At 49.3% G+C, this 24,676-nt stretch overlaps 2 protein-coding genes and 1 pseudogene across 2 annotated transcripts; all 3 read left to right on the top strand.

Moving 5' to 3' along the window:
• Positions 1-1,154: 1,154 nt before the first annotated feature.
• LOC140651569 (olfactory receptor 52B2-like) lies at positions 1,155-2,349 on the top strand. The gene is given in 2 exon segments (XM_072861185.1): positions 1,155-1,856; positions 1,858-2,349. Coding segments are annotated over 2 exon segments (1,194 nt in total).
• An 8,944-nt stretch (positions 2,350-11,293) lies between these two features.
• Positions 11,294-13,072, top strand: LOC140651504 (ubiquilin-1 pseudogene; annotated as a pseudogene).
• Positions 13,073-19,581: 6,509 nt separating this feature from the next.
• Positions 19,582-20,538, top strand: LOC140649021 (olfactory receptor 52B2-like). The gene has a single exon (XM_072855624.1). The coding sequence runs from the start codon at positions 19,582-19,584 to the stop codon at positions 20,536-20,538; it is 957 nt and encodes a 318-aa protein (XP_072711725.1).
• Positions 20,539-24,676: the final 4,138 nt, after the last annotated feature.

Here is a 24,676-nt window from a genome sequence, read left to right as displayed (position 1 = left end):
CATAGTGGACGTAAAGGGATTTCACTTGGAGTGAGAATGGACTTGTGTTCTTCTAATACTTAAAGTGCATGGGGTGGGAGCTAGGACGGAAGTTTGCCTGTAAATTTTCCATATTCTCTAAAACAGTAGTCCCCAGTGCCAGGGAGTTCAGAGGGTTTAATTATTTATTTTGCACTGGCTCAACAGCACCTGGCAATCCAGCAGCAGCTCAGAGCCCTGGGTCATGCTCCATGAACATAATGCGTAAGGTGGCAGCTCCTGACACACAGCTGGTCACTCCTCATGGCACTGTAAAACCCCCTTTAGACCCTGGACGTTTTGATAATGCCCTGCTGCTGGTGGCTTTTAATTTTTTCTCTTTGCATATCTGATGAGATATTTTCTCCAGATACCTGGGGGATCGGACGCTGCTGTCTGGGGCTCTTACAAAGCAGAGCTTTTGGGATGAAAGGGGCTCGCGCCTGCCTTTCACTCGCCTTGCTCGTGGTGGAGTGAGCTCACACACCGTTACAGAGACAGACCTTTTGTAGGGGTTGATACAGGCAGGCAAAGTCGCAAGAAGGACAGGATTGAACCAAGCTCCTTGCGTCCTGATTTCGTGGGTAGCTTTCAAACAGCTCTGAGTCACTAAAGCTGGGTGTCCCAGAGCAGGATGAGCAACGCACATGCCTTCTTTGTGGCAGTCATAGGAGAGCAGAGAATTTTCCTTAAGGTATTTCCAACCCTGGAGATTTCTCAATTGTAGTATAAATGCTGGTCACATCCAAGTATGTCAACCAGAGAAGCATTTATGCGATCACTGTTTCGAGAGTGGATCTCCTGTATATTTTGCTCTAGTTCCCAGCAGCTGCAGGCAGTTGCAGGCAGAAGACTCTCCTTATTTCAAAGCCTGAAAGACCAGCAATGACAGTACCTAGCTGAGATGAAGGGACCTGAATAGTGGAGGGCAACCCTGATGGAGCAAATTGCCCAATATTTAACACTTCCAGATAAAATGTGGTTCAGAAGTTTGAGTGTCTGTGCATGAGCAATGCTAATCATGAGTGCAGCTCCCCTTTGTATCCTGGGTATAGTTCAGCTGCTCTTAGAGCCTTTCTTTCTACCATTACACAGCTCCTGCAAGTGAGAAATGACGTGAAGTGCTGCATTCAGTCATGTCAGCACCCAACCTGTCGAGATCCCATCCTACATTCTTCACCTTGGTGGGGATCCCCGGGATGGAGAAGTGTCACACCTGGATATCCATCCCAGTCTGCATGATGCACTCTGCTGCCCTTCTCGGGAACTCGGTCCTGCTGGTCACCATCGTGAAGGAGCGCAGCCTCCATGAGCCCATGTACATCTTCCTGTGCATGCTGGCAGTGTGCGACCTGCTGTTGTCCACTGCCAGCGTGCCCGAAACCCTCAGCATCCTCTGGTCTCTGTCCACCCAAATCTCTTTCAGTGGCTGCCTAGCGCAGGTGTTCTCCATCTATTTCATTTTTGTGGCGGAGTCGGCCATTTTATTGGCGATGGCCTTTGATCGGTATATCGCCATTTGTGACCCCCTGCGATACACGTCCGTCCTGACACGCTCCGTCGTGGAGAAAGTTGGCGTGGCGGCTTTAATCAGGAGTTTCTGCATCATGTTCCCCGCCATCTTCCTCCTCAAGCGGCTGCCCTACTGCGGGCACAACGTCATGCCCCACACCTACTGTGAGCACATCGGTGTGGCCCGCCTGGCCTGTGCCGACATTTCTGTCAACATCTGGTACAGGGTAGCTGCTGGCTTCCTTTCAGCCGGCTTGGACGCCGTCTCCATTGCCATCTCCTATGTGCTGATCTTCAGGTGCCTCTGGGGGCTGCCATCCCCCGCGCGCCTCCCCCAAGGCTCTGCACACCTGCGGCTCCCACCTCTGTGTCATTGCCATGTTTTACATGCCAGCCTTCTTCTCCTTCCTAGGGCACCGGTTCGGCCAGCATGTTCCTCGCCATGTCCTCATCTTCTTGGCCAACCTATACGTCGTGGTGCCACCCATGCTCAACCCCATCATCTATGGGGTAAGAACAAGGCAGATCCGGGAGCACGTGGCTCACCTGCTCAGACTGGGGGGCCTTGGGTGGCAGGGCATGGCTGGGCAGGCAGGAACAGGCAACCAGGATGGTCTACCGGCAAGAGGGGTGAAACGAAGCTTTGAAAAGAGGGAAATGAATGAAAGACAGCAGGGACCTGGCAAACATGGACCAGACGGGAATGTTTTCAAAATAAGTGTGTTCAATGGACATCAACATCCAACCCATAGCTCTGTTGCAGAGAGGCTGGACAGGTTCCCAGATGTTCTGATGGGAAACAACCCATTGGGGCCGTAGGAGACAGACACCAGAGACTACCACTGTTCCCATGTTCCTGGGATCCCCTGCATTGTCCTAAACCCACCGCTGTTGGGTATTTATACAGTCAAGGCCTTTGTAAGCAAAATACCGTTTCTGACTTCTTAAGGTGCTATTGAGGATCTTACGAAACAGAACACATCCATAGCCTTTGGGAACTGGACTCAGGCAAGTGGAAATCAGCAGGTCTGGATAATGTGTGCCTGAGGGGTCCACAAGAGCCGGGGGAGGAGCCACCAGGCCTGCAAGTCTTCCTCAGGTATTCCCAGGCTTAGCAAAACTAGCAAAACTAGAAAAAAAAGAAAAAAGAAAAAAATAAACCCTTTCTGACATGTGCTAATATTAAAAAGGAGAAATGGGATTATTGGAGAAATTTGAAACTTAGTTTGACATTAGCTCCAAATAAAATAATGGAAAAGTGAATATGAGACTTGATCAATAAAGTGTAAAAAGGGCAAGAATGTAATTAATGGCAATCAGTACTTATTTTTGGTGTTTAGCTTCTGTAGAATGATGTCATTTCATTTTCTGATGACTTCCACATCTGGGTGATAAAGTTACCTGAAGGCTGAATACAACTGTGAGTATTTTTTTATTTTCACAACATTGTGATATATAGCTCATGACAACAAACAAACAAACAAACAAATAAATAATAAGTAAAGCAGATGTCAGTGGAGTTTGGCTAACTGCAAAGTCTTATTTCAGTGATAGCTCCCCACTGAGAGCTAGTTTTCCATGTATTTCTGTGGACATTCAGCAGGGATTGATTGGATGCTGGGTCAGATGCTATATATGATTGTTATCAGTTGTGTAGAAGCAAGTATAAAAATCATTGCTAATAAGGTTTTTAGATGATGCAAAGACAGCTAATTTAATAGAGGTGAATGCAAAGTCATACTCCTAAGCAGGAGGGGTACAGGCTGTACCGGAGAAGGGGCTACAGTCCCAGCGGAGGTGGCTCCAGAGGAGCTCAGGCAACCGAGGGAAGGAGCATTTTGGTGGGGGCACTTGGGGTGATGCTTGGCTAACGGGCCAATGTGAGGGTCCCAGTGTGTTCCCGTAGCTGTGCAGGGACGATGGTGGGTAATGCAGGTCCACGATGCCCTCGGTTTGCTCTCAAATACTTCACCCAGTCCCGAGGTCCACAACTTTGAAAACGTACGGCAAGCGGGGAGGGTCCCTCAGTGCATGCTGCACTGCTCTTGGCGGGACGGGGAGGGACTGGGGGAGGCTGGAGTTGTGCTGGCTTCCAGGAGAAGTCCTGCTCCTTCCCCCAGCACACGCCAGCGCTGCCCAGTCCCCGTGAAACACCTCTCCCACTGCTGCAATAATGACGGGGATAAGATGAGGGGGAGAAAATCAGGAGAAACCAGCACTTTGATCCAACTTTACTCAGCCACAATAACAGCTGAGAGTTGGCTCACAGTCCCCTTCCAATGAAAATGAAAGCAAAGCATCTTACAGATGCTTTAGGGTGTTATGAAGGGGGTGAAGCTGGGTGATCACAGCAGTCCTTTGTGGTGTTAAAGGCCATGAAAAATAAGCCTTTGGTCCCAGGAACTGCTGGAGGTTAAGGCAAGCTCCTCTGAGTGTCTGCTGAGCAGATGAGAGGCCATCTGGGGACTTCAGGTGAGACGTGGGGTGCTAGCCTGAAACTAAGCACAGTCTTCCCCCAATAATGGGATATGAAATGGTGCATTTCCTTTATCTATTTTAGCATTTCTGTCATAAAATATGCTTCTGCTTGTCTGATGAATCAAGAAGAGCAAAAGCCTGTGTTTCGAGTCATGGACATCTTTGGATCATGAGCACCATCTGGAGAATTTCCTCTACATAAGTGCAATAGAGGAGTCTAAAACATCTACCCAGTATCACAGCTCGCACTGAACAATGTAAGAGGGTGAAAATAATCAGCTGAAATGGGAAAAAAGTGCTAATTTTCTGTTTCTTCACATTAAGACTTACATTTTGAGATGGGGTGGGGTTGGATGGAAGCAAAGTGAGCTGTGTCCTGTGTGTGGGTCCCCCGGGGCTCACAGAGAGGGTCTATAAATACCCCCATCCCTTGCTGCCAGAGCAGATTGCCTGGCACCTGCACGTCCCTGCCTGAGGGCTGCAGACAGAAAACCCTCCTTTGTGGCTGGGGCAGGAAACTGGTGAGTTGCTTGCACTGAGTGAGCAAGTTCCTGGGCTTTTAGGAAGGTGTTATATCTGTGGAAGGGTTGAAATTAAAATTATGCCTGCAGTGGGAGGCAGGAAGCCTGTGTCACTGCCAAAGGCTCAGCAATGCGCTGCCTGACTTTGTGTCAGAAAGCTGCTGCCTGATTAAACAGTGTTTGAGCCTGTCCTGGCTTTCCTCCCCGCAGACCGTCTCAGCTCACTGGAGCAGGCGCCGGTGCTCGGCCAGACCTTCGCACTCACCCGGTGCCTATCAGGTGAGAGCTGGATCACACCAGGATCAGACAGGTGGAGGAGAAGGGGGAAACAGCCTCTCCCTGTTCAGGCTCGGAGGAGGATGCCCTGGTACCACCCTGAGCACGTCCACCTCCCGTCCCTTTGCAGGGAAGGCTGGACTATGGTTGCACAGGGCTGACTGATTTACAGCCCCAGTGCATAAACCAGAACAAGTTACCCAGAGAGCTTGTGCAATCTCCATCCTTGGAGGTTTTTGACACTTAACTGGATAAAGCCCTTAGCTGACCCTGCTTTGTGCAGGAGGTTGGATCAGAGACCTCCCAAGGTCCTGTCCAGCCTGGATTGCTCCACAGTTCTGTGGCTCTGTGAGTGGTTGTTATGGATTAGGTCTTCTGGCAGTGTCAGTGAGCTTGTGAGCACATGTACTCAAGACCTGTAACATTAAAGTTTGTTTTGTCCTTTCTTTTTAATCACTGGAAGCCTTGTAGAAAGTGCAAGGAATAGGCTGTCATGTTAGCTGGCGATTGCACTGCCCTTGCTCCCATCACCTGTGTCCTGATGGGTATCTGGCATGAGGGAGTCTCACCTCTGGATCTCCACCCCCTTTACACTGATGTACATGGTTGCTGTCCTTGGGAATTTCACACTATCCTTCATTAACGACACATAGAAAAGCCTCCGTGAGTGCAAGTACCTCTGCCCATGCTGGCAGTTGCTGACTTGCTGCTATCCAATACCACCGTGCCCAAGACACTGGCCATCTTCTGGTTCAGGGCTGGGGAGGTGTCTTTGGAAGCCTGCGTTACCCAGGTATTCTTCATCCTTGACATCTCCTGTGCTGAATCGACAATCCTACTGGCTATGGGATAAGAATATGACTCAGAAGTCCCAAGTCAAGCATCTCCTCCTAATTCATCACCTGTGTGCTGCCGTAGATGTGGGCACCTTGCCCACAGCTGGTGGGCCATCGGGCTGGCCCAATGGCCAGCTCAGAGCCACCCGCACAGGAAAAGCCCGTGGTCGGTGATTTCCACCCCGGCACCATCCTGGTCCATGTGTGGGGCCTTGACCTGCCCCATGGAGGTGCTTTGCTCCGCTCACAGCCGACCTGCACGGCTCCTCTCAGACATGCCTTTCTTGGGGGACCAGCGGGGTGCCCCCCCTCAGCTGTGCCGACCAGCCCAGAGGCCAGACAGGCTTTTCTTACATGATGTATAAAGCAGGTGAGGAAAACTCTGCCTTCTGTGGGCTGTCACAGTGTCTTCCCGCCCAGACATCTGAGCTGATGCTCAGCAGAGGGACAAAACGCAGCCCTGTGGTGCAGTCACTATTTGCAGTGCACAGGCACGGGGTGGGGAGGGCGGGAGTGGAGGAAATCGTCCCCCTCCCGAAGGTTTCCCCTCCGAGCAGGGGAGGGCTCTGGGGCTGGCAGGGACAGGCAGGGGCAGACGCATTCGACTTTTGCCCATGTCCTAAATCCGGTCTGCTCCAGAGCTGCAGTGTGGCCAAAGTGGTTTACAAACATCAAAGTTTTGACAGTTTGCAAACAAGAAGTTTTGATGTTTGCATTTGTGCGGTGGCTTCGTATATGCGTGTCCACATGTTAGTTATGGCGTGTGCTGTGCTTAATGCAGGTTAATGTGGAAGGAGACATTTAATCCAAAAACCTGCAGGAGTGAACCTGCTGGCTAATAAATACAGGAGAACAATCTCACCGGCGATGAGTGGCACAGCGTGTTGAAGCTGTGCTACCCTAGCTGAAGGCAGAAATGGGCAGCAGCAAACCCTCCTGGAGCAGCAAGCAGGTAAGTGCAGAGAGAGGGCTGGATCCAGAGGTCTGCTCTGGCAATTTGCGGCTGTCAGACGGGGGTGCGTTAGTGCAGCCTCTCGAGGGCTGGGGTGTACCCCTGGGGATGCTCTGGCTTGTGCAACACGAGCTCAGGGAATAAAGCGCATCTGACCAGAGACATTTTAGAGTAAAGATCTCTAAAAAATACCCATCGCTGGGCTCAGTGGAGGATAAGCCGGTGGCTTTTGGCCTGGCTGACCTATTTGGGGCTCGTACTAATCCACAGTCTGTTTTAGCCTTAAAATGAATTGTTAGGGTTAATTGCAGGTTAATGTCAGTCATGCAGTGCAGCGAGGGGGTGGGCTTGCTCATGGTGAGAGCGGTGCTGCAATCCTGCCCTCTGGTTTGGGGTCAGTGTTTTAAAAGATAGCAAAACAGTATGGAGAGGAGGGAGACAGAACAGACATAATATTCAAGTGCTGGAGAAAATACTTGATCTATAAAGGGTGCAAAACATTAATTTTTAAAGAGCTGTAGGGACATCTTCATTGCAGGGAGGAAGTCTCAGGAGAAAACATCTGATGCTAAGGATCATTGTAATGCCCTTGAGAAGGATGAATTTGAATGAATGGAAAATGAAGTCAGACACATTCTGATTAGAAATAAAAGCCTTATTTTGAATAATGAGAATAATTAACTGCTGTGAGAAGCTCATGAGAGCAACAGTAGATTTTCCAACAGTGACTATACCTGTTTCTATATGCCCATGTGGAGGGTGGAAGTTATTTGGTACAAAGTTGTCTTCTCAGTGAGATCTTTGGCTTCCAGAGTGGTGGAGGACCGAGAAGCAGTCCGCATGCCTGTTTTGGCCTCCAGATCTACCTATGTGCATGCTTGCAGTGTGATAATTTGTGGTATTTCTGAGATGCCCCTGCCCGTTCTCTTTGGAAGGGCTCTTCTAAGCAAGGATAGATGCTGCTGGCACTTTGAGGCCAGATACATCATCTTCTCTAGTGCTTGGTGATGAGACTTGTTGGCAGCCACACTGCCTGTCCTACCTCTTCCCTATCACCCTGCCCTATCTGTTTTCCCCTTCCCATCACTTGTGGTGATGCCACTGGAGGAGACCAGGCCCTGCTCCCTCCTCCAGGATCCTGACCTGCACCATCTCATGGTCACTGTGGCCAAGGCTGCCTCCAACATTCGCATCCCTGACCAGTTCATCCTTGTTTCAAAGTATTGGGTCCAGCAGAGCCCCTTTACTTGTTGGCTCCTTCATCACCTGTGCCAGGAAGTTGTCATCAATGTATCTACAAATCTGCTAGGTTGCTTGAGCCCTGCTGTATTGTCCTTCCAGCAGATATCAGTGTCAACTTTGAGCAGTGACCAATCCTGAAAATATCCCAGGAGGTGACAATCCGTTGGCGTGTGTGTGCACCGGGTGCCAGGAGGCATCGCCTAGTGCCACACATGAGCCAGTTAGGAACAGCTAATTTGCTTCCTCAGTGAGAAATCGCTCCCTGAAGAGTGTGGGCAGGAAAAGCCAGCTTTCCCGTAGTGATACCAGGGACCATTGGCATCTCGTTCTTCCCTGAGTGCCACCAGTGTTTGCACCACCAGCAGCTCGGCTGACTGACTGTGGTGTTACCAGCAGCACCACTTGCCTGCTGGGACAGAGCTCCCCGTTACTCAGACAGGACTCTGGGGTGGGAGCTGGGATGGCTGAGGCAGGAGGTGTCCACAGCCTGCTCCATCAGGTCACTGCATCCCTCCAGCTGCTGTTGTGCACATCCACATGAAGCGGATGATGCTGTTGCAGAGGTCCCAGCAGGCACCACTGGCTGTGCTCTCCACCAGGGCACAGCAGCAAGAAATCACAGAGGATGCCAAATTTCTTCCAGCAAACCCAGGACTCAGAAATGGTGGTGGTGGTCTCTAACCCAAAGGCTTTGCAGGCTTGGTCACAGATTGAGCAATGTGGCTCCTTGAGGTGGAAGCACCAGTCAATGCCATGGTTGATGGGCTCTGGATGATACCAGAAACTCTGCAAATGTTGCAGGCACCAGTTCTGGGTCTGGGAAATTGCCCCTGCAGTATGAACAATGTCTGAGGTGGAACAACAGCGTCTAAACGTGCTGTAAATGCTGCATGTGGTTCCTGGGACAGTCTCCAATTCTCACAAGCTCCAGAAATCAAATTCCAGGAAGAACTGGAGCTAGTCAGGTTAATGACCCTCCTTAATAGGGAAGGAAGTGTTAGAGTGGTTGGGAAATTCCATCCTTCTGATTTTCATCCCAGATTTATTAATCTCCTGACCCATTAGAGGAGAGGCACTACCTAGGCACACATTAATACAGGCATCAGAAATAAATCTGGGTTGCAAATCAGAAGGAATTTCCCAACTGTTAGATAACTAGCTTGCTCCAGGTAGTGCAGCAGGGGTGAGCTGGGCAAACCCTTTTTAACACAGAGCTGTGCTGCAAACAGGAGAATACGTGTGCTGATGAGGCAGGGTGGGTTCACATGCCCGGGAGAGCCCTGCCACCCTGTGCTCCTGATGGGAGGTGAGCACCGCACAGCCCTGAGTAGCCAGTGCTGCTCAGAGCACTTGCTGTCAGAGCTGGGTCCCCTCTGCAGGTCCCCCGTGCCTTTACATTTGGGTGCAGCACACACGATAAAGGATCTCTGCTTGTTGCGGTATGCCTGTGAGATCTCACGGCAGTGTTGACTCCAAGGTGTCGGTTTTCCCCAGATCCCACTGATGTCCACAACAGAGCAGGAGGACCATTCCTGTTTCTCGTGTCCATGCTCTGAGACCCAACCAATAGAGAAAATAGTGATCAAACCCACCATCGCTATATTTAGCACTATTTTTCCATCACTTCTCAGTGAACTGGAGCCAGAGCTGCAGCCGGTGGTGATGGGAGGGCTGTGGAGTCACGAAGCAGAGGGACGGGTGCCCTGTGCTGCCGCTGCTGCACCCAGCAGGGAGAGGGGTTGTTGGTGGCAGTGATGGAGGGATGAATCATGCGGGGAGGGAGCAATCTGGCATTGGTGCGCTGGCACGGGTGTGCCTGCCAGTGTGTTCTGTCCAAACAAATAATTGCAGAGGAGCTCTTTGTTATTGCAAACAAGAGTGCTGGGGCTTTGGAAGTGCTCTTCTCTTGGCATGCTGTCTGGAAACAGAAACCATACCATGTCCTTCAGGGAGTTACCATGTAGCATGATTAGCAGATATGAAATAAGCACTCTGCAAATGGATCAGAAGATTTTTGATGAAAAGAAAACTTTTGTAATTTAGAAAATTAATATCAACATCAAATAACCTGAAAGCTATGAAAAAAGGCTACACAAAGGAAGCTGTTGTTCTGGTATGCACCTGGATTTTTATATTGGCTCCATGAAAGTAGTCTTTGAATTTTGCAGATGAAGAAATTGAGCACCAACCTGGGGACTGTGAAAAGTTTTTCCAAGCATCACACAAACAAGAAATAAAACATGGGATGCTAAGACAAATTTACCTCCTTTTGGCTTTGTTTTGAAACAAACATCAGCTTTCTCAGCTGGGTGAAGGAGAGATTTGTTCTGCTAACGGCGCTGGAGTGTGTTTGCTTTGTGAACATAGAATTAAATGTGGATGCTGTTTTAACACAGGATGTTGTTTTAACACACCACAAGGATGTGGATGCTGTTTTAACACACCACAAGGATGGTGCAAAGTGTCTTGAAATTGCACAGCTTGCATAACCCTTACCCGGGAACATTTGCACTGGGGCAATCTTGGGGATAAAACTAAGATAAGCTCTGAGGTGGTGGTGTTTCCCGGTTGAAAAGGTGAGGGTGCTCCTGTGCTCAGGCTGAAGAAGGGGGATATTTCCTTCTCAGACAGCTGAGATCAAGGGGATGAGGAAGGCGGCAGGCACAGAGACTGCACTGCTAGGAGCCTGCAAGAGGAGAGGGCTGACCCTGGTTGTGGGTGCGCAGGGCCGGCAGCAAAACCACAAAAGGACCCGAAGGCTGATGGCATGGGATGCCGAAGGCTGATGGGCACGGGATGCGAAGCTTCAGGGTGCTTTGCATCCCTGAAGCAAACCTGGCAGGAGGGGGTTGTTCAATGACACAGGGGAGCAAGGTCCGGAGCAAAGAGGGTGGGTGCCTGGGGGCTTTGCAATGGGGTTGGCGATGCCAGCCTGCAAGCGGCCGCGTGTGGTGTTCGTCTCAAATGGAAATGGTCCTGGATTCCCCTGAGCCTGGGTTTTCCCATGTTGTGGTCTTCCCTGTGCCCCAGGGACTAGGTTGGCTGGGGACCATGGAGGCAAGGAAGCCCAAGCTCAGCTCCAAGGGAGGTGCCCCCTCTCCAGGCCATTGCTGCTCAGTCTGACATCAGTGGTGATGTCATAGCACAGGGACAGCTGCATGGCAATTCTATGTGGGCAGGAGGCCACAGCAGGACAAGGAACATGGGGGGACTGCTTGGATGGTGAGTGAGCAGAGCAGCTGTGCAACATCTGGCTGGTATGTGCATTCGGTCTGCACTGTGGAGAGAGGCGGTCCTTGTCCTGTGTCACTGCTCCCTCCCGGCAGCTGTCACCATAGCAGGGGCAACAGCCACTCCCCTGTTTCAGCTGGTGGCCATTGCCCCCTCGTGCTTCCCACCTTCTGCCAACACCTCTGCTTTTCAACAGACCAAAGCGCAGTCCTTGTCTCGGAGCCACCATGTCTGAAAGCAAAGGGGCAGCGGAGACTAGTCAACCTGTTGTCACTGTGGGTTCCTCAAATATCATCAAAGTGACTGTGAAGACCCTCAAGCAGAAGGAGCAGTTTGAGGTTGCTCAGAGCAGCACCATCCAGGAGTTTAAGGAAGAAGTTGCCAAGCGTTTCAAAACACCCCCTGATCTGCTGGTCCTGATATTTGCTGGGAAAGTCCTCAAGGATCAAGATACTTTGAGCCAGCATGGAGTTCACAGTGGGGTCAGCATCCATGTGGTCATCAGGTCCCCAAAGAGACCACAGGACGGCCTGGCTGATCAAGGTAGAGTGACCACTCTCATGCAACCTCCCAGCCACAGTAATTCCAATTTATTCTACTTGGGAGGCAGAGCTGATCTGCAAAACCCATGCTTGATCCATCATAACTTGTTTGAGCTGTTGACCTCCAGCCAGGACATAGTGGCCCAGACCACGGAGGACCTCTTGTCTAGGATCCTCAGTTCAGGCCTGGATCTGAACACCATCAACAACAATGCATTTTTACTAGGGTTCCTCCTTGGGGTCACAGGCGTACATCTCCTAGGCCAGGACTCAGCAGACATGTTGGACTTGGTGAGTAGCATTCAAGAACAAGATGTGTCCATGCACAGCTTGATAAGCGAGATGGTGCAGAGCACCTTTGTGCAGAACATCCTTGACAATACCGATCTTGTCAGGGATCTCATCATGTCCAACCCTCAGATGCAGCAGCTGGCTGAAGAAAATCCCGAGATCGGTCAGATTCTCACCAACCCACATACTATCAGGGAAATATTAGAGGCCTCCAGCAGTCCTGCCATAATGCAAGAGATGATAAGGAACCACGATGTGGCCATGAACAACCTCGAAAGCATCCCTGGTGGGTTCAGAGCTCTGGAGCAGCTGTACAGGGAAATTGAGGAGCCCATCTTGGATGCTGTGCAGGCACAGCTGGGCAACAACCCCTTTGCTTCCTTAGGCAGTAACCCACCCCTGAGTGGAGCCAGGCTACCAGCCCATACTGAAAACCGGAGGCCATTACCCAACCCTTGGGCTCCGCAGTCCGACAGAGTCAGTGATAATGCTGATGACTACGATGGCCAATTTGCCAGTAGCAGTGCAGGCGACAGGTTTGCCTCGCTGAGTTTGGGTCCTGTAGCAGGTCCAGTGGTACCCAACTCAGGGGAGGTTCAGAGCATGGTTCAGCAACTGACAGGAAACCCAGAACTCATGCACAACCTGGAGAGTGCACTAACAAACCCCAGCAGCCCAGCACAAATGCTGCTGAATAGCACTCATATATCAAGTGATGCAAATTCTCCCCCACAAGATCAATGGGCACAGCAGCTGCCACCGGAGATGGAGAACGCTGAGATTTCATCCTTGCTGAGAAACCCCAGAGCACTGCAGGCATTGCTACAGATCCAGCTGGGATTGCAAACCCTTTCAACAGAAGTACCAGATTTTATACTTAGTTTGGAGGACTCGCATGTGGAGCTGGATCTGGAAAGCATGGACGACTCGGCACAAAGCAGTAAGTCTGAGGATGATGCAGTTTTGGTGTCAGACGAGGATGAAGGAGAAGGTCAGATGGAGATGGATGAGCAGGCGCCACAAACCAGATTTAAGAGACAAATGGAGCAGCTCAGTGCCATGGGCTTCCAGGACCAAAGCGCAAACTTGCAGGCACTGATTGATGCAGAAGGAGACATCAGTGCAGCAGCGGAGATACTGGCAAAAGCACCACCATCAAAGAAGATACTCTAACTGGTTTGACCAAATGAACCAGTTATAGTACCTCATTTGTTGATGGTTGCAATTCAGTGTCATCACACACTAAAAGCAGCATGGTGCATATTAAGAAGTTGTGTGCTGTAGCATTCTTCCATGCATGAGAATTAATTTCCTCTTGGCTGCAAGGATTTCTTGCATTCAAAAGCAATAGACATGAGGACCTTTCTGTGTTGTGAAACTGTGAGGACAGGCCCTACCTGAATGTGGTGCTACCCCTTTTCAGATAGAGTCTGTAATCCAGGTGTGTATGCAGGGAAAAAACATGCCAAGAAAAGACACCAGAGAGGGAAAATATGCCTTTTTACAGATTAGGAACTGAGAGACAGAGATACTGAAGACCAGATGATAAGTGAGCTTGGCTCCCATTTGGACTCCAAAACAAACAGTGGCACAGCTACCTTTTTTTTTAAAATCTGGCCCTACAGAAGAGAGGCAGGGAGCATCTGAGCCATCTAACTCCTGTCACTGCGGGCATCAGCCTTTCCTCAACTGAGCACATGCTATTTTGAAAGTTAATCTGTCATTTCTGCCACTGCTTCTCCTATAGGAGTGAAGTCCATGAGGGCTATGGTAACCATCAGTGATGGCTGTAAGTCAGATTTTCATCCTGAATATGTTCACAGTTGGTTTTCACCCACCTACTGTTGCACTGAAGTTTTCATGCACTGGTTCTCCCATTAGCAAATCCTAAACCCTTCGTGCTTTGCTCAGTGTCACATATGGGACCAGGGATTAAGGCATCTTCTCCAGACCCTTCCTCAGGACCAGAGCTGAGTGTCTTTGCAAGTCTTGTCCCCTTTGCTTTGCTGTGTGTGAGTCTGAAGCTGTGAATGGGGTTGTGCCACATGCAGCCATAATGCTCTTCAAAGCCTTGTCTCTGTAACACAAACTGTGGTAACTGATTGGGAGCTTTAGGCATTCAAGGTTTGCTGCTGCAGACCTGCCCATAATGTCTCAAAACCGTGTCCTGGCCAGCCCTGCTGCTGCTGCAGGGGAGATGGAGCAGCTGGGGCTGGCTGGGCTCCTCTGGACCTTCTTCCCTTCTCCCAGCCCTGCCTGGTGTGAACAAGGTCAGGATCAGCCCAGACCCCTTTCCTTTGGCCCCTCCGTACAGTGTTCCACCAGTCCCACCACATGCCTCCCTTTCTGCTCCTCACCTGTCCCCTCTGCCCTGCCACCCAAGCTCTGAGCCTCCTTCTTGCTGCTCTGGGCTTCCCACTCATTTCTTCTGCAAGCATTTTCTCTCCCAGCATCTTTCCCTTACAATATGCCCAGTGAGAGGTTTTCTACCTGTTTCTTTCACCTCCTCCTCCACCTGCCCCATTTATGGTTCTTCAGCCATTCTTCTTATGCCAATTTCAGACTTTTTGTGTCCTATCTCTCCTTGCTATTTTGTGTCTTGTTCCTTCTTTCTCCCCACACCCTCTTTTTTCACCTTTCTGGAGGTGACTGGAGGATTGGTCCTGGGGAGATGGGCTTGGTGCTCAATAGGCTGTGGCTGGAAAACGCCCCTCTCTCATGGCAGACCTCATGTGTGACTATGCATGTGCCAGAAGCCGTGCTTTGTCTGAGCTGCTGGGATAAAGCTAATTCCCTATGACAGCATTAGCCTCTGGCAGCAATTGACAAGCGGATCTTGGTCGTGTCCTCTGCTTACTGATGGACAAAAGCTTCAGCCCTGCCCTCGACCCTCGGCCACAGGAATGTGGTTTATCTCGGGGGTGGTGATCACAGGTTTGTTGGGGTCTCCATGCAGCAGCCATGGCCTGAGGAGCGTGTTAGCTGCACCAAGTCAAGACTTTGCAAACTTCCCTGGTGGTTAAAGCTGCCACTGATGCTTCAGGATTGTACTGCTGTGAAATGCCTCTGCTTGGGGCCATGCTTGAAGACTCAGATAACAGCTGCCCATGAAGTCATGAGAGGCTGAACATGTGTGCAAGGCCTATGTGACCTGTGCTGGGCTGTTTGTCCAAGGCTGATGCTGGAGTGAGACAGGTGTGGGTGGTAGACACCAAAATGTAAGGATTGAGATGCGAGTTGTGCATCCAGCCTCCTGCTGCAGCCAGTGGAGATCTTGGCATGACTCTGTTCTCATGTGGAGGAGCCCAGCACCACCAGAGATGCCCCTGGGCATCCACATGGGGCTGGTAGATGTGATGCAGGACCTACAAGACACCTATGTCCCTCTACATCAGTGGCTGGAGGTGAGGAGGAATAGAATAGGGCATCTCAGAAAGTGCGTTAGAAGTCGATGGAGCATTTACACACAAAAGATTGGTGGAACAAAGTATTTCTTTAAAATGCTTGTGTTTCAAATTCAAGCAGTATTAAGGTTTCAGTTACAAAAAAGTGCTAAAATAATTTGCCACTTTAAACACATTTTCACTTTTTTTTCTTATAAATATTTTGGTAAACCTGGGAGGAACTCATGACACATGAAGAAATCACTGAATGTAGATATTTTTTCCCACAAAAATGACCTCCTGACTTTGCTCAGCTTCAGTATGGGATTTTTGGTGTGATTTGGCAGATGCTGGAGGACTGTGGTCCCTTGAAGTCTGTGTAGTGGGGAGCGTAAGGACCATTTGTGCTTGCAGGACAGCATGAGCTCTGCCACTGCTTTCATGTCCTTCTCTCTTCTCCTTGTCCATGGAGGCAGCTGGGCTGATTGATTGATAAACTTCAGCTATCTATCTCATTAGCAAGCTGGTCCTCATCCCTGGGAGCTGGGCTTTTTTAAAGGTGCCTGGGCACCTGAAGACATGGGTGCACCACTGGGAGCCTGGCAGGCACACAATAGCCTGTGTCCGGGATGCTCACCACCGTCCGAATCAGGGGGCTGATCCAGCCCTGGGCACTGCCAGCTCCTGTGCCCAGGGACCATTTGAGAGTTTGCTGGCTGAAACCTCCCTGGGAAATGCTGTACCACCTATTCGTACAGATGGCTGAGCTTCGGTGCCCACCCGTGTTCCCTGGCACTGGCTCCTTCCCTGGCACAGGCAGCAGCAGTGGACAATTCCAGGCACACATCTCCAGCCTGGCCAGGACAATGAATATCATCTGCCCAGCGTCACCCTTGATAGCACTAACTGTGCTGTTCTAGGTCCCTGAAGCAGTGATGCCACTGCAGCACGGATCCAGCCATCCTGCGGCTCTCTCGGCCACCTGTACTGGCCCTGAGCTCTGACATGGCCAGGCATCACGTCTTATTTTGTGTTGCCTGCAATGCCTGCATTGCCTGCATCGCCAAATGCCTGCAACGCCTGCAATCCTAAACAAGACACAGCATGGTGGGACTTCTGCCTTGGGGGTTTTATCTGTGTTGAATGCTGTACTCCACAACTGCTCTTTTGGAATTATTTTTTTTAATGGTCAAAATCTTCCTGTGTTTCTTCAGGTGTGGGTGTGCTGCTGAGCCTGTGACATCCACAGCTGCCTCTGCTTGGAGGCTAATTTGTACTGAGATGATTCAGCCTACAGAAAATAGTTCCTGCAGACTAATGTGTTTCTAACTCTATGTATGGTGAGATTCCCGAGGGGCTGAAGGGAGGGGTGGTCACCGACTGACCTGGGAGCTGTGGGCAGTGTCCAGTCATTCATTCAAGGAGGGCTCCTGAGCCCCGAACTCTTCCTCCCATCCCCTAGAGGAGCACAGCCCACAGGTTGCCTCTCTCATTGCTATGGGGAAACGCTTCCAAATTTCTTTTATTGCATTAATCACCAAGAGTGTTATGTATCAAGCTCAATAATCTATTCAAAATGGATTGCTATTTATACATATGTGCTAAGGTATTTGCAAAAGTGATTGCATTGAGTTTGTACGTCTGGATGCTCGGCACTTTTGATAAGTCAGACCACTTTTTTTAGGACTCATCATGCCTGTTTTTCCAAAGCTTGACTGTGTCTTGCCACAACCTGCAGCTACATCACATCAATCCAACCAGCGCCCCAAGGACAGGAGACGCAAAGCAGCGCAGGTATAATTGCGTGCTTGGTGGGAAGGGAGGCAGGGCAGACACAGAGCCACGCGTTAGGGACCTGCAAATGTGTCTGCAGAGAGCAACACGCTTATAATGTGGGGGGACGACATCCCAGGGCACGTCTCCTCAGCTGCAGGGCACTTACGGAGCTGCTGAGCAGGGCACAGTGCTTTCTCCGTCCTCTGGGATCCTGCAGAGAGGTACAACGGCCCCCACCGCCCCCGGCTCCGGCACCGCAGCCCCTGCCCAGAGCGCAGCCAGGGATCCGCATTCCTCTTAAGGTCAGGGATCTGGTGAGCTGTTTGCATTGTACATTTGGGGCCAGAAGGATCTCTAGGATGTTGAGAGTCTGGTGCAGAGATGCCAAATTCCTGATTAACAATAATCATGTGAAGACCCTTCCCTCCCCTACCTCAGCCACTCTCTAACTGAGATTATGTGTTTTTGAGAGCTGGGGGTGCTGAGTTGAAGATGACAGGGCAGCACGAGCAGGCAGGAGTAAACCACACACGGGGCGATGCCCACGAAGGCAATGCTGGCATGGACTGCCCCGGCTGGTGCCTGCACCTTGCCTGGGTCAGCCGAAGCATCCCACATCTCGCTCCCGCGGGAGAGCTGCCGATGTGCTCAGGCCACGCGAGAGAAATACTTGCATTGTTTTCATTCTCGTGTTAGGAGACAATGAATCACCAATGAAACCTTTCTCTCCCACCCCGTTTTTGTTTCCCTAACCTCTCTCCTGAAGGCTGATTATTTGTGGGGGAGGCTGCCCCCACGGATGGCAGCGGGGGGGGGCTCCATCCCCTCTCCCTCCGCAGCACCGGGAAGCCGCATCCTCAACCAGAGCCCTTGTGCTGGGTGCTGGGGACGTGCGGGGCAAACCAGAGGTGCCTGCAGCTAGAGCCTTCTCCAGTGATGCCAACAGACTGCTGCAGACCTTCTTGTAATCCTTAGGCAGCTCTGTAGGAATGTGATTTTTTCCTAGGTTATAGCTTTTAGTTTAAATTAGGATTAAAATATTTTAGGAAAGAAGAATCCAAAGCACTGCTCAGGGGTAGCTGTAGGAGATGCATCCGTAGAGCTGTATCTGTGTACATACAGTTTTACAGTGGCCATTAGATTATGGAGGAAGGGGTTTAATGCTGAGAGGTTCCTCTGGTGCAGAGCTCCTGGTTGCACTGAGATTCCCACCTGCAGGTGCAGTAGATCCTTGTTTATTTGCAGTTTAACATTTGCATTTTGCAAGAGATGACTAGCTTTTGGTATGGCAGCCCATAATATATATGCTATCAGCGTTAATAATATTTTGTCTGTTAATACATCACATGTATTTTTATTTCATGCAATATTTACACCGAATTGTTTTAAATCATTTACAGAATTAGATAGTTATTATTTTGACTAATTTTATTTTTAAAGACAGCCCACTGTCATGTTTTGTTTCTATGGAGAAGGCTTCTTGGACTTTCTTGGTTCAGGATATTTTAGATATGAAATGTGTCTCTCTCTCACTGAGTGTGAACAGGGAATCAAATCTGTTGTTTAAAATACAATTGCTTTCTCATTCATAGAGTCAGTATTTTGGTATGCAGCAACCTCACATTTTCGTTTTCAAGTACTTGCATCACTTTCTCATCTCAGCTGCGTTATGGGTAATTCCTATTTTGAGTTTTGATATTTAAGAGCTGACTGTTACTGCAGAAGCTCCTGCAAAAAAAGTCACCTCCCATTTTTAACTTGTGTGAGTCTGGGTCTGATCCAGCCTCCAGTGCTCTTTAGACCTCTCCAGGGCAGCAGTGCATCCCTTTCTTTGTCTGGTGGGGGAACTCCATCTCACACAGGTTTTCCCCTGACACAAAGGTCTTTCCAAGTGCCTGGTTAAATTTTATTTCTGCTAGATTTGCACTGAAAAAGAGGTGCAAAGCAAGTCGAACTGGGTCCCAGAACCAAAAGGAAAGGAAGAGAGAAGTTTCGAGATAAGGAAGGAACATGGGCAGCCAACTTCAAACCTAGAGCTAATTTTGTTCTCTAACCTAGTGTGAGTCCAGGTACCTTAAAACTCCCAGTTATCCCCTCTGCAGTTCCTGATGTCTGGGAACATCTTGTGCATCCCTGCAAACACTTGACCTTTCCTCTCTCGTTGCCTGACTTCTTCCTTCTACTCTGGACTTACAGAACATCGGTTTAAGGTATTTGTGCAATAAGGGTTGATTCTGTCTCCATTCACTCTGGTCTAAGTGGAAGTACTTGGAAGAAAAATACACTTACATCGTGCTAAAATCAAGTGAGGAGAAAATTTGGACATTGCTGTTTACACATAATAGGAGTATAAGTACACACTGCAATACATCGCAGACCACGGGTCTTCATAATTTGGGTTCCTCTGGCTGTGGCTATTAGCAGATCAGAGAAGGTGATAAAAGGCATTTGGTAGTGATGGAAGAGCTTAACCATCTAAAATAACGCTCTGCAGTGTCTTCTGCCTTTGCTTCCAGGTGAAACATGCCACTGCTCAACCTTACCAGCTTGACGCCAGCAACATTCATCCTGGCTGGCATCCCAGGCATGGAGAAGTCGCACATCTGGATCTTGATCCCATTCTGCTCCATGTATCTGGCAGCCCTGCTAGGAAATGGTGTCGTGTTGTTTGTCATAAGGACAGAATGTAGCCTCCACCCGCCCATGTACCTCTTCCTATCCATGCTGGCCATTGCTGACCTGATGCTGTCGACCACGACTCTGCCCAAGATGCTGGCTCTGTTTTGGTTCAGCGCCGGGGAGATTTCCTTCGGTGGCTGCCTGACCCAGATGTTCTTGCATTTCAGCTTCTCGGCAGAGTCGGTGATCCTGCTGGCCATGGCATTTGATCGGTTTGTTGCCATCTGTTACCCCCTACAGTACGCGGCAGTGCTGACCCAGTCAGCTATTGTGAAAATGGGGCTGGTGGCTTTGCTGAGGAGTTTCTGCATCATTTTCCCATGTATATTTCTTTTGAAAAGGCTGCCGTTCTGCGGGCACAATGTCATCCTGCACACCTACTGTGAGCACATGGGCATCGCCCGGCTGGCCTGTGCTGACATCTCCATCAATATCTTGTACGGCCTCGCCGTGCCTTTTGTAGCAATAATGGTAGATGTTGTACTCATTGCTGTCTCTTATGTCTTAATTCTTCTGGCATTATTCAGACTCCCTTCCAGGACTGCCCATCACAAGGCTTTCAACACCTGTGTCTCTCATGTCTGTGTTATATTGTTTTTCTATATTCCTGCTTTTTTCACTGTTTTAATGCACCGCTTTGGTCGGGAAATCCCCCACCACATCCACATTCTGCTGGCCAACCTCTACGTGCTCTTCCCCCCACTGCTGAACCCTGTCGTGTATGGTGTGCGGACACAACAGATAAAAGAGAAGGTTGTGAAAGTGTTCATCTGCCCCAAGAGTCATTTGCTGCAAGAATAAGAGTGAGATGTCGCTATCAGAAAGTGACGAACACCTTGGTGGGACTCCAAGCTCCCCACCCTAAATGCTCTCTTTGCACTGTTTCAGGCAACATGCCTAAGTCTTCTGCTGTCTCAGAACACCCAACATCCCCCCATCACTTTACCCAACAGTTCGTAGAAAATGTGAGACAAAGACAAAAGTCAGGCTCTCTAATTGGCGGTGGAAGGAGAGTGATCAAAGAAATGAGAACCTACCCCAGGTATGTCACTTGTGGGAAATCCCCTACAAGGTGGAGGCAGGTGGCTTTCACTGTAGTGTGACAATAAATCTACATCTCAGCCGTTTTCTCTGGAGTCAGGTGAAAAGACATGTAATGAACTAGTTCTTTGGAATCACAGGTGTGTAATGGAGTTCATTTTAGGTATTGCTTCTTTATTAAAATTCATATTATTGAAAAAGTCTCCAAAAGGAATAACACGGAAATAAAAGCAAGTGTTGCACGTTAGCATGCATGGGGTCTGTTTATTCCTTAACTATATTATTTGACTATACTTAGAGTAAACACATAGGTGAAAAACTGTTCCCAAAAGAACACCTGAAAATTTATTTTTTAATAAGATAGGTTATAACAGAGGAGGGGGATGCTTCAGAGGCATCCGATCAGGCATCCTAGCTGTACCTTTGGCTCCAGAAGTGTCAGTCTCTGCTCAGGCAAACCCTCCCAGTGCTCTGAGTGTCCTGTCCTCACAGACCCCAAAAAGCTGCCCCTATAAGACAGCCGCTGCCTCTGCCCTTTTTAAAGAGGAGCTGAGAGCTCAGTGACAGCTCAGAGCAAGACAGAAAGAGACGATGAGGTGGGATCACAGCTGCAGAGAAAGATAAGCTGCTTTCTTGCACGGGGAAAGCGCGGGAGGGCGATGGTCCTCGGCCCTGGGGCTGCACCTGCGGGACGGCAGCAGCACCTCCTGCGGGGCTGGAAGAGGGAAACGCAGCCAGGCCAGCGGGGAGCGGCTCCTCCTTTCCGCCTCTCCCAGCTGTGTCCATGGTCAGAAGTGAACAGCCTGGTGAGGCCACCGAGGTACCCGACACCCTCCCTGTGGCTAAAAATGAGCCGCTTGAAAACTTCACCCCGATAGAGGATCCTTTCCAGATGTTTGTTGCTAACCAGATGTTTTTGCTGATGCCCAAACCCCACCAGCACCTCGGGGAGCTCAGTGCTGGGCATTCATTTCAGGGTACAGCTGCCAGAGCAGGGAGCCGGTGGAAGTCTCAGTGCTGCAGCGAAGTGTCCTGCCTTTGGTGGTATATGCTGTCACCGCTGGCACTCAATGTACGCCAAAGTCCTGTTTTCAGGTTCAGCAGTGTATGTGCTAAAATGGGAACAGGACACATGGACCACATCATGACAAGACACGAAACGCGTGTGCAAAACTGTCCTGGAAAACCTTTGCCTCCTGCAACCAAGCACCATTCCTCTAGTTAGCATGTTAGCACGAACCTTCCCAGCAGCACCAAACTTCATCTTCCCAAAAACACAGTGTGTCTGATGGCGTTGTGCCAAATTATGTGGGGCCAAACCTCACCTTACCTTTTCTTGTCAATCAAACCGCAAACCGTGCTGCCATCAGCTGAGTGAAACCAGTCACCAGACAAATGCATCCCCAAGTCCCTCGCTGTGTCAGAAGCACATCAGTACGTGAGCGTGGGCGAGACGCTTTTGACAGGCTCAGGGTAAAGCATAACCACACTGGGATGACTGGGTGTCTGGCAGTGACGCTGCAAAACTGAGTCCTGCAACCAGCAAACAATGCACCAGCAGCAGCAAAGAAGAGCTACACATACCAATGAGAATGGGGACGGTAATTTCAAACTATTTGAAAGGATGATGGACATCTTCTATGGGCCACAGATCTTCCATTTCAGGAATGAATAATGATGTATTCATAGGTTAGAGAAAACTCTGGCATCGATAAAGTAGAGATTAACTAAGCATTGAAACAAATTATTGTTATCGAATCCTAAAAATATTCTTGCTTCAGAGTGGCTGCTTTCCTGGGGTAGCCGGCCAAGAGCTTAAAAATCTCTTGGGCATCACTTTGCAACAGCAACTGGAGGAATCAGAGCAACGTGTTCCCCAAAGCAGAGCTGCAGACTTGGACAAAGGCTGCAGAGCATCTCGGAGCAGCCTTGTGCAGCGAGTTGTATGACTGATCACATTTACTGTCAGCTCTTTTGTTGCTAAAATGCCCTTTTCATTTGAGTTGCTATATCTAAAAATAGGAAAAAAATATTTAATGCTATTCTAAGGTGGAACATAATAGTTTTCTTTCAGTAGTTTGACTTCATTTCTTGTTATTCAGAGATAATGCATGGGATTGTTATTTAATGAAGAAATTATAAGTACAAAATATGACCCATGTTACTTCTTTAAAGCTGGCTGTTAGGAATCAGAAAGCTGATGCTTGGCTCCAAGTCAGAGGAGGTTCTAGTAGCATGTGCATGTAGAATTTATTGTTATCTCTACAGCAACATGTATTTAATTCATCATCACTTTATCGTCGATTTCACAGTAGCAACTTAATGTTGCAGTAGAAATCACGGCTGTATTGTCCAAACTACGATACAGTCGCCTAACAGGAGACCCAGAGGCTTTTTAGTCTCTATGAACCTGCCAGTTTATGAAGACAGAAGGGAAGAAGTGTTATGTATTCTCATTTTGAGCAGCAAAGATAGATTAAGTGATTTCCCTAGGGTATATCAAGCCTCCCTTCAGAAAGCTAAGTGGGATTAAGGTCTTTCATGGTAAGGTCTCTTTTTCTAAACTGGTGCTGCTCGCACCGTCCCACTGTCCCTTCCAGCTCTGCTCTTGCTGAATTCAACAGCAAACCTCCCGCCGACGCCTCTGCGCCAGCAAGGAGTGCTACACCATCACCCATGGCACGGCCGTGACGGGCTAAGGGTGCAAAAAAGAGTTGTACGCCAAAGTCCTGTTTTCAGGTTTAGCGGCATATGTGCTAAAATGGGAACATGACATGTGGACTGCATCACAAAAGACATGAAACGCGTGTGCAAAACTGTCCTGGAAACCTCCTTGCCTCCTTCAACCAAGCACCATTCCTCTAGTGAGACGTTAGCACGAACCTTCCCAGCAGCACCATCTTCCTGAGAAAACACTGTGTCTGATGGTGGTGTGCCAAATTCTTTGGGGCCAAACCTCACCTTACCTTTTCTTGTCATTCACTATATAAATTTTTCTTTTTTTTATGCAGAAAGTCATATGAAAAATGTGTATTTTTAACTTTTAACTTCCCTTAGCTTGAAACTGATAATGATTACAAGCTTAAATACCCATAAAGAGTATGTTTGCCTGAAGAAGCAGTGTCATTCAAGCATTGCTTAAGATGCAGTAAGAATAATTTTGCCATTCCTAATCTTCTACTAATACACAGGGCTGATGGCACAAAGTGTGCTGCAAATCAGAAATCTGAAAAGGCAGAGTCAGGCTAGTTCAAAGGGGAATCTGACAGCCTGTGGCTAAGGCTGCTATCTCCATGGCTTGTAAGTGAGCTATTTTGTTTTGCTGCTTGAGCATCTTCCACTGTGTTGGAACCACAGAAATATCTCAGGCCATCTTTCAGCCCTTACTGCCACTGGTTCGTCTGAAATGGAGAGGAGAACGATGATGTGTGACTCCTTGAGCATCCCCATCTCCTCAGTGGGGTTTGGGTGGAGAGAGGCTACCCAGAGCTGTTTGTGACTGCCACTAGCAAAACTGCCAAGGAAAGCTTGGTTAGAAACATGCCAGGCTTCAGTTTTGACAGATGAGGCCACATTGCCCTTCTGGATATCTTTAGGATATATATCTTGGTGTAATGCCCCCCCCCGGTTGACCTAAAGAACAAAGTTGCTCAAGGAATTGCAGTTAGGGGCAGGAAGGGGAAAAGGAGGCAAAATATAAAATACTGGTAAGATTCAGACATGGCCTTGAAGTACATGGGTGTGGGCAGGAGGCTGAGGATGGGAACATGGGGTAGTGAGAGCCGTGTCTTCAGAGATGGTTCTTAGATCCTCTGAAGGTGCTTGTGCAGGCCAGCATGGTGATACCTGCAAGGCTGTCCTATGAGTGGTGGATCACATGGGACCTGCAGGACTGCAT

The sequence above is a fragment of the Ciconia boyciana genome, chromosome 1 (assembly GCF_034638445.1).
Source record: "Ciconia boyciana chromosome 1, ASM3463844v1, whole genome shotgun sequence".
In the NCBI taxonomy this organism is placed as follows: domain Eukaryota; kingdom Metazoa; phylum Chordata; class Aves; order Ciconiiformes; family Ciconiidae; genus Ciconia; species Ciconia boyciana.
Note: the sequence above shows the minus strand (reverse complement) of the source record. Positions and strands in the feature narration are given on the sequence as shown.

Coding starts and splice junctions, on each gene's coding strand:
- LOC140649021 (XM_072855624.1), top strand. CDS start 19,582: ATGCCACTGCTCAACCTTACCAGCTTGACGCCAGCAACATTCATCCTG.